This window comes from Cherax quadricarinatus, chromosome 61 (genome assembly GCF_038502225.1).
Source record: "Cherax quadricarinatus isolate ZL_2023a chromosome 61, ASM3850222v1, whole genome shotgun sequence".
Taxonomy (NCBI): Eukaryota; Metazoa; Arthropoda; class Malacostraca; order Decapoda; family Parastacidae; genus Cherax; species Cherax quadricarinatus.
This window is the reverse complement of record NC_091352.1, coordinates 8,176,636-8,194,135: the sequence shown is the minus strand read 5'-3', so window position 1 is coordinate 8,194,135 and position 17,500 is coordinate 8,176,636. Positions and strand designations below refer to the sequence as shown.

Below are 17,500 nucleotides of genomic sequence, written 5' to 3'. Positions count from 1 at the left end.
CCCTTTTCCTGTATACATTACTAAATATAAAAGGAGAAACTTGTTTTTTCTTTTGGGCCACCCTGCCTTGGTGGGATATGGCCGGTTTGTTGAAACACACACACACACACACACACACACACACACACACACACACACACACACACACACACACACACACACACACACACACACACACACACATATACAACGTATTTTTTAAATACGTCGGCCGTTTCCCACCAAGGCAGGGTGACTCAAAAGAAAGAAAAACCCAAAAAGAAAGAAAAAAACTTTCATTATCATTCAACACTTTCATCATCACTCATACATAATCACTGTCTGTGCAGAGGCGCCCAGATATGACAGGTCGGAGAGTCATTCCATAAAAGCATGTTGGTACCACTACACTCTCATCATTATCTTCTTTGCTTCCATGGATAACAGTTTTTGTGTACACACACACACACACACACACACACATGATAACGACATACACGATACTGCGGGGAATAGACAAAGTGGACAGAGATAGGATGTTCCAGAGAGGGGACACAGGAACAAGGGGTCACAACTGGAAGCTGAAGACTCAGACGAGTCACAGGGACGTTAGGAAGTATTTCTTCAGTCATAGAGTCGTCAGGAAGTGGAATAGCCTAGCAAGTGAAGTAGTGGAGGCAGGAACCATACATAGTTTTAAGAAGAGGTATGATAAAGCTCAGGAAGCAGAGAGAGGACCTAGTAGCAATCAGTGAAGAGGCGGGGCCAGGAGCTGAGTCTCGACCCCTGCAACCACAATTAGGTGAGTACGTACACACACACACACACACACACACACACACACACACACACACACACACACACACACACACACACACACACACACACATATCCAGACTCACACATACACTCCCCCCCTCCCCCACCGACATCTCACTACTTCCCCTGATCCCTCCCCTCCCTCGATCACCCTCCCCTCCCCCGTTCACCCTAAACCCTCCCCACCCCTCCCCACTCCTCTCCCACATAGCCACAGTTCCTCCACTACTTCCCCCTCCACACTCTGACATACACACTACTAACCTAACATACAGAACTACATAGGTTTCCCACTCTGAGGCAATCAGGATAAAACAAAAATGGGTTGCCAGAGAGCAACAAGAAAAACCAAGGGACAGGAGGAGGAAACTGCAAAGGAAGATTGGGCAGCAGAGCTCATAAAAGGGGATCATGAATGGGAAAAGAAACTAGAAGAACTTAGCATGAGAATGGAAGAGAGGATAGATATGGAAAGCAGGAAGTGGGAGGTGCATGTCAAAGCAGCAGAAGCTAGGATACAGAGTTTAGAAGAGGAATTGAAAAATCTGAAACAGCCTAAAGAACTAAAGAACATTTTGGGATTGACAACAGAGACTGCTACCTCAGCCACAAATAAGGGGACTGTAGGGAAAGAAGGGGCACAACTGCATGGAGAAGCTCTATCAGAGGAGACTGTAGCAAATGAAAGAGCTAAGCTTTATGTGGAGGCCCTAACAGACAACAACAGAGCCCTAGGAAAGCCGAGAAGGGAAAATGACAGGCCACTGAGCCCAAGTACATTAGCCAGTGAAACTGATGAAAGGAAAGCTGCAGTGGAAGAAACCAAATTAAATGAGGGGATACACAGGGATATGCAGTGGGAGAATGAAAGGGTGAGGTCAGTCTTTGTGTATGGGCTACAGGAAGTTGAAGGGGAAACATATGAAGCAAGAAAACAAGGGGAAAAAAAACAATTGAAAGCATCATGAAAGCAATAGGAGAAGACGACATGACCCAGCTGGAAAATTTTCGGAGAATAGGGGGGTTTGTAAAAAAAAGAACCCTGCCAGTGAGAGTGACCTTCAAGGCAGAAGCGACTCGGACCAGGATCCTGCAGGAGAAAGCACGATTAAGGGACATGCCGGCATACAGGAAGGTGTATCTCGACCGCGACAGAACACAAGAAGAAAGGCAGAAACTGAGAGAGATGGTACAAAGGCAAAAGGAGGAAAGAGAGGGGATGGAGAAGATAGACAGGAGATCCCAGACCCAGGAAGAAGATCAAATACAGCCTCCCTCACAACTTCCTATAGAAGCCTCCCAACCAGTGCAACCAAACATTCTAAATCAAAACACCCATGCCACATCCAATGCCCCCACCCACTACATTACAAACTCCACCCCCACAGCAACAACCCATAGTTCCTTACCAGGTCTCCCACTTCCCCAACCCCAATATACCTCCCAGACCACAGTCTTAGAAAAGAAGTTGAAGGTGTGGTATACAAATGCAGATGGAATAACAAACAAGTATGAGGAGTGGCACGAAAGAATCAAAGAGACATCCCCAGACATAATAGCACTCACAGAAACAAAACTCACCAGAATAATAACAGATTCAATCTTTCCATCCGGATATCAAATCCTCAGGAAAGACAGAGGGAGGAGAGGGGGAGGAGGAGTTGCACTGCTCATTAAAAACCAGTGGGGTTTTGAGAAAATGGAAGGAATGGATGGCACGGGCGAAAGGGACTACTTAGTAGGAACAATCCAGTCTGAGGGACATAAGGTGATAATTGCAGTAATGTACAACCCACCACAGAACTGCAGGAGGCCAAGAGAAGAATACGATGAGAGCAACAGAGCAATGATCGACACACTAGCCGAGGTGGCCAGGAGAGCACACATGGGGGGAGCAAAGTTACTAGTTATGGGTGATTTCAATCACAAGGAGATTGACTGGGAAAACCTGGAGCCCCATGGGGGTCCCGAAACATGGAGAGCCAAGATGATGGATGTGGTACTGGAAAACCTCATGCATCAACATGTTAGAGACACTACCAGAGAGAGGAGAGGATGAACCAGCAAGGCTGGACCTTGTATTCACCATGAGTAGTTCGGACATCGAGGGTATCATGTATGAAAGGCCCCTGGGAGCTAGTGATCATGTGGTTCTGTGCTTCGACTACATAGTTGAGCTCCAAGTGGAGAGAGTAGCAGGAATAGGCTGGGAAAAACCAAACTACAAAAGGGGGAACTACTCAGGCATGAGGAACTTCCTTCAAGACATTCAGTGGGAGAGGGAACTGACAGGAAAACCAATACAAGAAATGATGGACTATGTAGCAACAAAATGCAAGGAGGCAGAGGAGAGGTTTGTTCCCAAGGGAAACAGAAATAATGGGAAGAACAGAACGAGTCCTTGGTTCACCCAAAGGTGTAGGGAGGCAAAAACTAGGTGTACTAGAGAATGGAAAAGGTACAGAAGACAGAGAACTCAGGAAAATAAAGAAATCAGCCGAAGAGCCAGAAACGAATATGCACAGATAAGAAGGGAGGCTCAGAGACAATATGAAAATGACATAGCATCAAAAGTAAAGACTGACCCGAAGCTGTTGTACAGCCACATCAGGAGGAAAACAACAGTCAAGGACCAGGTAATCAGACTGAGGAAGGGTGATGGGGAATTCACAAGAAACGACCGAGAGGTTTGTCAGGAGCTCAACACAAGATTTAAAGAGGTATTTACAGTGGAAACCAGTAGGACTCCAAGAAATCAGAACTGGGAGGCACACCAGCAAGTGCTGGATGAGGTACATATAACCAAGGAGGATGTGAAGAAGCTGCTATGCGAACTTGACACCTCAAAGGCAGTGGGACCAGACAACATCTCTCCATGGGTCCTTAAAGAGGGTGCAGAGATATTGTGTGAGCCATTAACAAAGATCTTCAACACATCATTTGAAACTGGGCAACTCCCTGAGGTATGGAAAATGGCAAATGTAGTCCCAATTTTTAAAAAGGGAGACAGACATGAGGCACTAAACTACAGACCTCTATCACTAACGTGTATAGTATGCAAGGTCATGGAGATCATCAGGAGGAGAGTGGTGGGGCACCTGGAAAGAAACAAGTGTATAATTGACAACCAGCACGGTTTCAGGGAAGGAAAATCCTGTGTCACAAACCTACTAGAGTTTTATGACAAGGTGACAGAAGTAAGACAAGAGAGAGAGGGGTGGATCGACTGCATATTTTTGGACTGCAAGAAGGCCTTCAACACAGTTCCTCACAAGAGGTTACTGCAAAAGCTAGAGGATCAGGCACACATAACAGGAAAGGCACTGCAATGGATCAGAGAATATCTGACAGGGAGGCAACTACAAGTCATGGTATGCGACGAGGTGTCAGAGTGGGCGCCTGTGACAAGCGGGGTTCCACAGGGGTCAGTCCTAGGACCTGTTCTGTTCTTGGTATATGCGAATGACATAACGGAAGGGATAGACTCAGAAGTGTCCTTGTTTGCAGATGATGCGAAGTTAATGAGAAGAAAAAAATCGGACGAGGATCAGGCAGGACTACAGAGAGACCTGGACAGGCTACAAGCCTGGTCCAGCAACTGGCTCCTTGAATTTAACCCTGCCAAATGCAAAGTCATGAAGATTGGGGAAGGGCAAAGAAGACCGCAGACACAATATAGTTTAGATGGCCAAAGACTGCAAACCTCACTCAAGGAAAAAGATCTGGGGGTGAGTATAACACCGAGCATATCTCCTGAGGCACACATCAATCAGATAACTGCTGCAGCATACGGGCGCCTGGCAAACCTACGGATAGCGTTCCGATACCTCAGTAAGGATTCGTTTAAGACTCTGTATACCATCTACGTCAGGCCCATACTGGAGTATGCAGCACCAGTTTGGAATCCACTCCTAGTCAAGCACATGAAGAAATTAGAGAAAGTGCAAAGGTTTGCAACAAGACTAGTCCCAGAGCTACGGGGATTGTCCTACGAAGAAAGGTTGAGGGAAATCGGCCTGACGACACTGGAGGACAGGAGGGTCAGGGGAGACATGATAACGACATATAAAATACTGCGCGGAATAGACAAGGTGGACAAAGACGGGATGTTCCAGAGATGGGACACAGACACAAGAGGTCACAATTGGAAGTTGAAGACTCAAATGAATCAAAGGGATGTTAGGAATTATTTCTTCAGAGTAGTCAGGCCATGGAATAGCCTAGAAAGGGATGTAGTGGAGGCAGGAACCATACATAGTTTTAAGGCGAGGTATGATAGAGCTCATGGGGCAGGGAGAGAGAGGACCTAGTAGCAATCAGCGAAGAGGCGGGGTCAGGAGCTGTGACTCGACCCCTGCAACCACAAATAGGTGAGTACACACACACACACACACACACACACACGGCAGGGGCCAGGAGCTGTGAATCGACGCATGTAACCACAAATAGGTGAGTACACACAGAGCTGAGGGGCCGGGAGCTGAGTATTAAGTCCCCACAAACAACTTGAATAATTCTCGTACACAGAACACCATTCCTCACTTCAGAACTGAACGACTGTCACTCAGAGGATGGCGTATCTTCAGTTTGTCACCGGAAGCAGGATTTGACTTCTTTATACAGTAATTTATTTATTGAATGTGCATTGAATTCTTTTAATACTACTAATATCTTTTCATTAACTCATACTATGCATAATTACGGTGAAATGTTTCACAGATTGAAGACGGGAATTTATTAACATTTTCTTGGGCATATTTACTGCATCAGTTATAAAACATAACTTCAATTCTGGGCTTCTTACCATCCATAATTCACTCTCCATAAATTTTCTTTAGTCTTCTTGTTTCCACCTTTGCTTATTTTTCTTGGGTTTTGGTATACTTTTCCACCTTTGGTGGGATGGCATGGGTGATGGTCTTTCTCTCTCTTGCAGAGTCAGTTCCGGTTCGACAATGAGAGTTATCTTCAACTACCAGAGAACCACAAGAGGGTAAGCCTTGTAAGCTAACCCCCCGATTTCTGTACATACAAGGGCTCGCCCTAAGCGCACAATTTTCTTAAGTTTGCTATTATCGCACAGTACTTTATAAGGCATGCTGAGAATGTATACATGCTGTAGTTCAAGACACATTGCCAGTAGTATAAATTTCTGCAGAGTAATATTTTTTTTTTGTGTAAGTATTAGCAACTAAAATTTGTGGCATTAGCTGACAGCATACTGGGTTGCGTTACTAATTTTATTTGTAGCTTACTGTGCTTTATGTGACTTAGGCTGCATTTTATAGGTTGAAAGTAAAAATGAAATACAGTGGACCCCCGCATAACGATTACCTCCGATTGTGACCAATTATGTAAGTGTATTTACGTAAGTGCGTTTGTACGTGTATGTTTGGGGGTCTGAAAGGAATAATCTACTTCACAATATTCCTTATGGGAATAAATTCGGTCAGTACTGGCACCTGAACATACTTATGGAGTGAAAAAATATCGTTAACCGGGGGTCCACTGTATGTATTTCAGATTTAAGTGAATTAAATTTTATCATTTCCAAAATAAATACGTAATTGTAGGTTCAAAAAAAAAAAAATACTGTATTGTACATAGATTCAGGATGAGTGACTTAATGTCTTGATAATGCTGTACGTCTTTGTCAAAATTGCAACAATACTAGTAATTGGTGAAAACGGACTTGCATGCATGCTGTCTAATTATTTTTTTTTTGTTTTGTACGTGCCTTTTCATTTTTTTATATTTTTTGTAAGGATTTTTTTTGTTCAAATATAGCTTTAATTTGTTGTTGAGTGTATTGCATCTGTGTTCAAGACTTCTTATGTAGCAATGCATGTACGTATGTATATATACTAGGGTGGTCCTAATTTTTTTAACTGAAATTTTTCTGCGGGGTATCCCATTTAAATGTTTTGTATTGCAGAGTCACTGTATGCAAAATTGTGTTCAAATTAGGTCATATTTAGTGGTCGCTGCCATGCACAATTAATTCAATCATAACTGAAAATAATTTGATCTGTTTTATGTAGGTCATATTGTCAAGAAAACTATTATACTTAAACTTTTATTAAATCCTCATTATTTACTGCTTTGAATATGAATATAATAATTACAGTATAAATATTGAATATATATAAACAATACAATGATCATTGTGCCGTTTGCATCACAGAAAAATCCACAGTGATCACTGACAACTGGAGGAGGTATTTGTCCTGTGGTTCTTTGCAGTAATTAGAGCATTGTACTCATGTATGTATCAATATCACACCTCTCTCCTCCAAGTAATTCACTACCTTCAACCTGCCAGTTTGAAGGATCCTTCTCCAGGAAGCTCTTAATCCAAGCCAAGGATGTCGAAGTCATTTGAATGGACACTACAATAAGATGAAATAATCTTCTCAGTGATGGTGTTCAGGTTGACAACTGCTCCCCTAAAGGGTTTATGATATTTACCGATATTCTTTTTCAGCCTTTTCACCATTCAAATTGCTTGTCCTCTCTAGGCTGGAATATTGCTGTACACTAACGGCCCCTTTCAAGGCAGGCAAAATTGCAAACCTGGAGAGAATATAGAGAGAACTTTGACTGCACGTGTAAGTACTCCAGGTATTGTCTACTCTTCATTAGGCATCAAATCATCAAAGGAGCGAGGAGGGCTAGCTTTTTTTGCTCGAGTACCAACACTGATTGACAAATTTCTTGGTTTTTATAATGTTGAGGGGCGTGTGCCGGAGGCTAAGGAGCAGGTACTAGGAACCAAACCCCTGATGTTCTTGTGATAACGTGGTGGTACAAAAGCACCTGCAAAGACCTACTCCTTCAAATTTTACTCCTTTTGAACTTGGCCTGCAGCATCCACCATGGCTCTCCTGGTCCTGGCTGAGAGTTTTGGGGCTCCAGGGAATTGTTGGCATGCATTTATAGAGACCAGGATTGGAAGCCAGTTCATTACTTCTGACACTCAATCATCTTCCCATCCAAGTAGATGATGAGTGGAGTATTGATGTTAAATTTGGCTTTCAGGATGTATGAGAGATCTGATGATTCATTGCCGGACAATTGACGATGAGTAATTGTTGGTCACCTCGGACAGGTTATGGCCAAATGACTAAATGATAAAGATAAATTTTCAGTCAGAATCCTTCATTCAATCAAGAGTAGCTGAGAGTTGTCTTGTTATTACTGGCTTTCACGTGAGTTTGGGAGGATATGGACTCATGGACATAATATATGTGCATCTGCAAGCCCTGCATACTTTTCATTTTTCTCGGTGCTTCTTCAGGACAAACAAGCCAATATAGCAGCTGTAGATGCAGCCACTTTCCCATGGTCTTCCAGCAGTATTCGCTTCATGGCCTACTGTTCATGTTCTTCAGTTTTGGCTTCCTGCATTGCAACTTTCATGCCAACAGAGCCCATTGATCCAGCTTTTCTCTGTGAAAGAAGGAACTGACAGTCTTGGCCTTCATGATGATGATGTTGATATTAATGATATGACAGAGCCAGTCCTAGGAGTCACTGAATACCATCATCTCTTCCATGTCTCAGATCTCTTTGCCTTGATTTGTTTCATTAATCAGAAAGCTTCACTGTGAAATCTGGAACATGTTTTTTGTGTAGGAATCCCAGGCTTGTCCCAAAAGGACATCATTATCACAGCCATCTGAGTCGTGGTCTCCCCATACAGTATTTTTCTGGTGAGATGATAATGGAAGTAGGAGGTCTTAACTTCTTGTTTACTTGGTAATTTGGCCTCCATTTCTGTAGACTTTGGCCCTAGTAACCGAATGTCATTGGAACTTTGAGTGGTATACACATTTGCTTTTGCCATAACTACAGTTGAATATTTAACATTTTTGAGAGGAAAAATTATGCTTACAATGAAATTGCAAGCTCTGGTAGTGACCTCTGAATATATTTATACCAGTGAAATTACACTATAAAAACTTTCTCTTCTATAAGACCCTTTTGGCAGGATACTCCTCGGAAAAATTCGTTTAACTTTTTCTTTAAGTATTAGGTTAAGTCTGCCTGAAATGGCCCGGCATGATAGTGGCTTTCTTTGTACCAATCAGATTATGAAATGTAAACACATATTGTAACCTTTGCAAAGAAATAAACTTTTTTTTTTTTTTTTTTTTTTTTTTTTTATTATTATAAGGACCACTCTATCTAGAGTATTAATATTCAACACTCGCATTCCTGTATGCGATGTGAAGTTGTTCGTCAGTTTGAAAATGTGCTAATACTCATATCATAGAAGTCATTATTTTCAGTTCCTAATAATTAAAGGTTATGAGGTTTATGTTCTACACAGTTAATACTAGATGAATATCAGCAAAAACTTACAAATACCAAAATAGAGTAAATGCTGTTTTTAAATGGCAAATCTTATTTTTAAAGTCAGATATATCAAGCGCAGTTCACATTGAAGAATTGGATGTTTTTAAGACTAGATATAGTCAGTATAAATACAGCGGACCCTCGGCTAACGATATTAATCCATTCCTGAGAGCTCATCGTTAGACAAAATTATTGTTAGCCGAATTAATTTTCCCCATAAGAAATATTGGAAATCCAATTAATCCGTTCCAGACAGCCAAAAGTATTAAAAAACAATTTTTTTTTTCATGAAATATACATTTCCCTTCAAAGAAAACAGTGATACATGTACAATAACTATATAAATAAATGTTAAAATGACACTTATCTTTATTGAAGAGTATTGATGAGTGATGAGACACTGATTTTCTTGAACACTCTGGGATTATCAGTGATACATGAGTAAAGGCTTCACTTTGCAATCCCCACTAGCATTACAACAAAACAAGAAAGTTAGCCTGTCTTTCATAGGCTTGTGTCCTGGGAGTGCTTTTTCCTCCTGAGTTACGTAGGTCCTGTTTGGCATTTTCTTCCAGAACAGGCCTGTTTCGTCACAATTGAACACTTGTTGGGGTTGGAATTTTTTAGCTTCGCCATGCCTTATCACACTGTGTATGCCACTACGATTCTTAAATATCTCAAACCAGCCTTTGCTGGCCTTAAATTCACTAATATGAGCACTAGTTTCAGACATTTTTTCTTGTTCACCTGGGTGTTAGGCGACTGGTGTGGGTCGCATCCTGGGGGACAGGATTAAGGACCCTAATGGAAATAAGTTAGTCCTCGATGATGCACCGACTTTCTTGGGTTATCCTGGGTGGCTAATCCTCTGGGGTTAATTGTTTCTTGGTAATTGGTTTCTTGTTAAGCCACACCAACAATAGTTTCTTCACATCTTCGAGTAGTACAGCTGACGGTGGTGCATTAGCTGCAGCTGACCATGGTACGATAGTGTTTCTCACCCTTTTTACCACAGGGTTGGCACTAGCTTTCTTTGGGCCCACGGTGGCTTATTTAGCAGTTACAAGCACTAAAAACAATGGAATAATACAAAATGTATTGAATGTATACATGAAACTGGCCACCTTGGCTTGTAAACAATGGCAGCAGGGCAGCTGAGGCTCTCAGGCTGGACAGACAGATTCGGGACGAATCACGTTGGGTGAGTTTTTTATTGTTAGCCAGGCCAAAATTTTTACGCTCAAACACTTCGTTGGGCGGATTTAATGTTATGCGATGCATTCGTTATCTGTACTGTAGTAGGTTCGCCGGTCTTGTCCTGGCCTGGGTCTTTTCCATATTGTGACCCGGCTCTTAATTATCAGATAATTTTTTCTTATTTTTAGATCTGCTTTTTTATTGAATATGAAATATTATTATGTAGCTTGTACCTTAGAAATTAGGAAACTTGAAGACAGGCATACTGTTGTATGTGCATGTACTACTGCAAATCTTCGTTACATACTCCTATTTTCAAGCTGACCTAAAAATGGCAGTCCTTTAGAGTGTATGTACAGTTTCTGCATAAAAAATTATTGGACCAATACGCAAATAAAAAAATTTGCCTCCAATCTTGTTTCAAACAGGAGGGGTTAAAAATGTGATGAAAGCAAAAGGTCAGATGATCAGATATTGAAGTTTTGTATTTTCTAAGTTTCCTGGAAAAGCTCACAGTAGATTTTGCACATATTATGCATTTTTTTTTTTTTTTTTTTTTTTTTTTTTTTTTGTTGTGTGTACTCACCTATTTGTGGTTGCAGGGGTTGAGTCTTAGCTCCTGGTGTGTGTGTGTGTGTGTGTGTGTGTGTGTGTGTGTGTGTGTGTGTACTGTACTGTTATAAACGAAGTACACAAACCTTGTTTTTTACACATCTAAAGGACTTGTGTTTCCTAGGTACTATATGATGGCAAACTAGCAGCTGCAATTGTATTTATGTATAATCCAGTTGCTACAGACTCCCAGCTATGTCTGCAATCTGCTCCCAAGGGCAACCCATCGTTCTTCGTCCATAATCCTCATGCACTTATGCTTCAGGTGAGCTTAAGTTTGCATAAAATCACGACTACAATTCACCTGTACATTAACAGTAAGAAAACTTTAATTATTCAAATAGGGATTAAAGTGAATTTTGTGTACAGATTTTAGTGACCAAAAAAATACTTTAACCTCAGGCTTCCTTCTATGCACTAAACTAGTGGGAGCAATACTCATTCTGCAGAAGTGTGTTTTACAATTTAATGTTTATTGTTGTGGGTTTTTACTGTAAAATACAACTTCTATTTCCTTGCATTTTTGCATATAGAAAATAAATGACACTTGTTGGATGGCTTTCTTGTCATAAGCAATCACACTGGCTGGGTTTGCACACGAGGCAAAGAGATGTCAGCCTGAACTGGGAAACCTCAGTAGGTTGAGGAGGATATCTTCAAGCATTCCACTTTGGATTCAATAGTTCAGTTTTGTTCTTGAAAAGCTGTTAGCTCTTATTAATGTGAAGCAGTTCAAAGGTAAATGAATAATTTAAGTAACATTTCCGAGTATCTTGCACTACCTTCTTAAACATCATTTAACATTGCAGGATGTGAAAGCAGTGGTGACTCACAGCATCCACAGTACCCTGAACAGTATGGGTGGAATTCAAGTGCTCTTTCCACTGTTTCAACAGCTTGACTTGCCTCATGACACTCCCCCAGCTATTAATGACTATTACAACACCAACAAAGACCCCTCATTAGGGTAAGTTTTTCCATTTTCTTTGCACACTAAGAAAGGTAACTTTTTTTACAGCGAACAAGACACTCCAGTGTCGTGGAAAGCTGCTAAATTAAAAAAAAAAAAGATAAATGGTACTTCAGTCTCCAAGACACTGGAAAAATTTATGAGACTTATTTTTGAAAAAAATAGCATCTTTGATGCTGTAAAATATGGTAATTGATGTATGTTTAGATGTGGAAACTCATTTTAATTACATTAAATTTCTTTACATTGGGCAGTTTAATGTTAGTACTTTTGAGAATCATTTGATTATGTCAGCATCCATTGAGCCACGATTTTATTTTTTGAGGCGAATGATGCATTTGTAACGGTTAATAATTGTTGGTTGGTGGATGAATTTGGTAGGGTATGCAAAAGTCGAAAATTGAAAGTGAATACAGGAAAGAGTAAGGTTATGAGGATAAAAAGATTAGGTGATGAAAGATTGGATATCAGATTGGAGGGAGAGAGTATGGAGGAGGTGAATGTATTCAGATATTTGGGAGTGGACGTGTCAGTGGATGGGTCTATGAAAGATGAGGTGAATCATAGAATTAATGAGGGGAAAAGGGTGAGCGGTGCACTTAGGAGTCTGTGGAGACAAAGAACTTTGTCCTTGGAGGCAAAGAGGGGAATGTATGAGAGAATAGTTTTATCAACGCTCTTATATGGGTGTGAAGCATGGGTGATGAATGTTGCAGCGAGGAGAAGGCTGGAGGCAGTGGAGATGTTATGTCTGAGGGCAATGTGTGGTGTGAATATAATGCAGAGAATTCGTAGTTTGGAAGTTAGGAGGAGGTGCGGGATTACCAAAACTGTTGTCCAGAGAGCTGAGGAAGGGTTGTTGAGGTGGTTCGGACATGTAGAGAGAATGGAGCGAAACAGAATGACTTCAAGAGTGTATCAGTCTGTAGTGGAAGGAAGGCGGGGTAGGGGTCGGCCTAGGAAAGGTTGGAGGGAGGGGGTAAAGGAGGTTTTGTGTGCGAGGGGCTTGGACTTCCAGCAGGCATGCATGAGAGTGTTTGATAGGAGTGAATGGAGACAAATGGTTTTTAATATTTGACGTGCTGTTGGAGTGTGAGCAAAGTAACATTTATGAAAGGATTCAGGGAAACCGGCAGGCCGGACTTGAGTCCTGGAGATGGGAAGTACAGTGCCTGCACTCTGAAGGAGGGGTGTTAATGTTGCAGTTTTATAACTGTAGTGTAAAGCACCCTTCTGGCAAGACAGTGATGGAGTGAATGATGGTGAAAGTTTTTCTTTTTTGGGCCACCCTGCCTTGGTGGGAATCGGCCAGTGTGTTAATAAATAAATAAAAAAATATTATATATTAAAATAGGATTAGTCTTATTTTGATTAATTATGAGATTTTTTATTATTTGTACAGTAATATGTAGCATGCACCTTCTCATGTACTGGTAAAGCATTCATAAACTACAATATTTTATGAAATGAGGACTAGGCATGGCTCTTGAGACCCTTCAATGTGAAGAATGCCTTTGAAGCTGTAACTATTGTACCTTTAAAAAAGTGCAGAAAAAGACCTCCCGTAAGAGGACTGTCGGTTATATTTATTGCAGTCCATGTAAGCAGTGCTTGTTCATATAATATGGGACAAACGAGAAAAAATCTTCAAGGTGAACGTGAAACAACAAAAATATTCAATAAAAATAATCCAAATTTTGGATAGTGTCTTGCATTTTAAATTTTGTTTTCAAATTTTGTAAGAATTTCGAGAGATTTTTGTTTAGTGTATGTGTACATATTTTGTGTGCATATTATGACTGATATGTTTATGACTCATATTTAAGGCTCTTGTGAAAAGTGGAGTAATATTTAGCTATAAGTTTGCTGATGGAATTTTTTTTTGTTCTTCATAGAAATGTAAATACAGTATAGCAGGTTTTTAGAACATGGTAAAAATCACATTTAACTCCTTTGCATTATTCTTCAGCAAAGAATTTTTAGGTTTTAAGATTTATAAAGGCATGGAGAAGGCTAATACCTGATACATTTCGGGAATATTGTTCATCTAGTAAATGCTGGTCACTATAGAGAGTAAAGATAATTTTCTTTTCAGTTCTACTTTGGTAGGTTTCATCTGTGAGATGGTTGAAAGCTGTAATACAGTTCAGCAACATATGGTTCAGAATCGGGGTTTTTTAGTAATATCTCACCTTCTGCACCGTGCCTCACGCCATCATGTTACCATGGATGTTCTCACTGCCTTCCTCAAGTTAACCAAGTTCCTCGTCACGTGTCCAAATTCAAACTCGGATTTACTCCTGAAACAGGTTTGCATTGTGATGAAGAAAATGAACATTTGGTTTAAAGGAAACATTGACATACTATTGAGGTTTTTAGTAAATAGCTTACAATATATTAGTGCATAGTTAATGTCTATGCACTTTATATACAATTGTAAATAAAGAATACTAACAGTAATTAAGCACTGTTGATTTATTAGCCATTACTTTGTCTTGTAGTTGCTGGACCACATTCTGTTCAACCCATCACTCTGGATCTACTCTCCGGTGGCAGTTCAAATGCGATTATACACCTATCTAGCCACAGAGTTCCTCTCTGATGCACAGATATATGGTTCAGTCCGTAGAGTTTCCACCGTATTGCAGACAATGCACACACTCAAGTACTACTATTGGGTAGTTAATCCCAGGGACAAGAGTGGGATTAATCCTAAAGGTCTGGGTAAGTTGTTTACTTGAAATTGATAATAAATTTATGTGTTGATGTGTATTAATGAAAGGCTTATTAATTCATTATATTACTTAAACTTCACAAGTTCCTGAACTTGTGGATTAAAACACTTACCATTACATAAGATTTGACTAGGTATGTAGATTTGATCTTTTTGTGACAGATGTTCATGACAAGTTGTTGTTGCACACTTAATGGTGTTACCTGGTCCTTTATACTCGATCTAACAGGAGTTAGATACTCCCATTATGCATAAGGGATGTCATATGTATGAAAGAGGGAGATTATTTTCCAGTAAAAGTAGGTCTTAGACAGGGATGCATGATGTCACAATGATTGTTTAACACATTTGTAGATGGGGTTGTAAAAGAAGTGAAGGCTAGGGTGTTGGGGAGAGGTGTGAGATTAAAATGTGCAGGATCTAATACAAAGTGGGAGTTGTCACAGCTGCTGTTTGCTGATGACACTACTTGTGTGAGATTCTGAAGAGAAGTTGCTAAGGTTAGTGAACGAATTGGGAAAGTATGTCAGTAGTTGATGGCTGTACTGGAGTGTTCAAGTATTCTGTAATGTGTGTTTGGTCTGTTTTACCCAGCAGTATCGACCTCTTTGACAGTCTTTACGGCAGATCACTATCTGCTCTACTCATTGCACAAGGTTTGCTCTAATTCAGAAGACTGAGGAGGGGTTGAAGTTTGGGCATGTAGAGAGGATAGAGAGAGAGAGAGAGAGAGAGAGAGAGAGAGAGAGAGAGAGAGAGAGAGGGTGATAAAGAGGGCTTTTAAATCTGAGGTGGAAGGTATGAGGGGTAAGGGTCATTCCAAGAATGGTTGGGGGAAGGGATTAAAAGAGGCTTTGAGTTTTAGGGGCTTGATCATTCAGCAGGCTTGTGTAAATATGCTAGATAGGAGTGAATGGAGACAAGTGGTTTTAATTGATGTGCTATTGGAGTGTGAGCAAGGTAACTTTTATGAAGGGATTCAGGCAAACTGGTTAGCCAGACTTGTGTCCTGGACATGGGAAGAACAGTGCCTATGTTCTTGAAGGAGAAGGTGGGATGTAACAGTTGGAGAGTAATCTGAATTGAGAGTTCAGCACACTTCTGTCAAGACAGCAGTTGAATGAATGATGGTGAATATCTCTTTTTTTTTTTTCTTTGGGTCACCTTGCCCTGGCAGGAGATGGCTGTTGAGATAAAAAAAAAAAAATAGCAAATGTTAAAAAAGGCATGTGTAACCCATTGGTCAGTGGGTTGAAGAAAAATTTTTTAGCCTACAAACAAGCTGGGAAAGAAACTCTTATTTTTGCTCTTGTATCTTTCTACTGTTAGTATATAAAAACAGTTAAATATAGATAGAACTTCCATATACCAGAATTTTGTTAAACATAATTAATTATTTTATTTTTGTCACAGATGGTCCACGACCCAGTGACAAGGACATTGTTAGTCTTCGAGCATATATGCTGCTTTTTCTCAAGCAGTTAATCATGATTGGCAATGGTGTCAAGGAAGATGAGCTGCAGGCTATTTTAAACTTCCTTTCCACCATGCATGAGGTTTGTAGCAGCATGTTTTCTTTACATTTTTACTTGAAATATACATATAATATACATTATCCTTTTAGCTACATTGGGTTCTGTTTACCCAGTGAAAAGAGTGCTATTTAAAGGGGGTGAAATCCAGATGCAAATGGATCTGGAAGAACTTAATAAGTTATCCTGGAAATAATACCCAGATCTATTCTCATGCCTACACCACCATGGGAAAGTGGTTAATGTGTTTACTGAAGGCTGCTTCAGTCCCCATCATCCAGCTAGTCAAATGGCTCATGCTCTGCCCTGGAGTTTTAGGACTCATTTGCCATGGGTTTAAACTCCACCCTTTCTGTGGTTTGTTTGCAATAGTGTTATGATTTTATGAGACTAAAGTAGGTAATTGCTTAATTATGACATAAAATTAAAATTTGAATGATACTGTATTACTCATACGTTCCAATTCTGTCTTATGCTGTGGTGCTGTATTATGAACCTCAAATACTAGTTTGAATCAATACCTATTAATGTAAATACTATAAATTGTTTTACCCATTAGGATGAGAACCTACATGATGTGCTACAGATGTTAATGTCCCTCATGTCGGAGCACCCATCCTCCATGGTACCAGCATTTGATGCAAAACATGGTGTCCGCACAGTCTTCAAACTCTTGGCTTCAGAGAGTCAACTGATACGCCTTCAGGCTCTCAAGTTGCTTGGTTATTTTCTCTCAAGATCAACTCACAAGTATGTAGAAATTTCTTAAAGATTTTATGCGAGCGTTACTTGAGATCAGCTTGCTGTATCTGCTTAGGAATTATATTTTTGATAAGTATGCTTAAGGACAGGGTATGAAAATGGTGTTGTTATACATTTAAAGATTCTGCTCTTAAAGATTCTATAACCATTTAATATTTATCTATGGGGAAGTGGAACAGAATTCTTCCTCCATAAGTCATGCGTCTCGTAAGAGGCGAATAAAATGGAGGGAGCAAGGGGCTGGTGACCCCTTTTCCTGTATACATTACTAAATATAAAAGGAGAAACTTGTTTTTTCTTTTGGGCCACCCTGCCTTGGTGGGATATGGCCGGTTTGTTGAAAAAACACACACACACATATACAAACGTATTTTTTAAGTACGTCGGCCGTTTCCCACCAAGGCAGGGTGACCCAAAAGAAAGAAAACCCCAAAAAGAAAGAAAGAACTTTCATTATCATTCAACACTTTCATCATCACTCATACATAATCACTGTCTGTGCAGAGGCACCCAGATATGACAGTTCAGAGAGTCATT

The 17,500-nt window shown here is 40.3% G+C and overlaps 1 protein-coding gene across 7 annotated transcripts in view; it reads left to right on the top strand.

Moving 5' to 3' along the window:
• Positions 1-17,500, top strand: part of rg (A kinase anchor protein rugose) — an 803,540-nt gene that overhangs the window by 38,216 nt on the left and 747,824 nt on the right. For 5 of the 7 annotated variants that reach the window (XM_070098203.1, XM_070098206.1, XM_070098205.1 and 2 more), the window contains exons 4-10: positions 5,735-5,800; positions 11,090-11,230; positions 11,775-11,932; positions 14,031-14,244; positions 14,437-14,659; positions 16,083-16,225; positions 16,761-16,951. In XM_070098203.1, the coding sequence (XP_069954304.1) occupies positions 5,735-5,800; positions 11,090-11,230; positions 11,775-11,932; positions 14,031-14,244; positions 14,437-14,659; positions 16,083-16,225; positions 16,761-16,951 (1,136 nt within the window). The remainder of the gene's footprint in view (positions 1-5,734; positions 5,801-11,089; positions 11,231-11,774; positions 11,933-14,030; positions 14,245-14,436; positions 14,660-16,082; positions 16,226-16,760; positions 16,952-17,500) is intronic. The other 2 variants (XM_070098202.1, XM_070098204.1) reach the window with 2 other exon arrangements.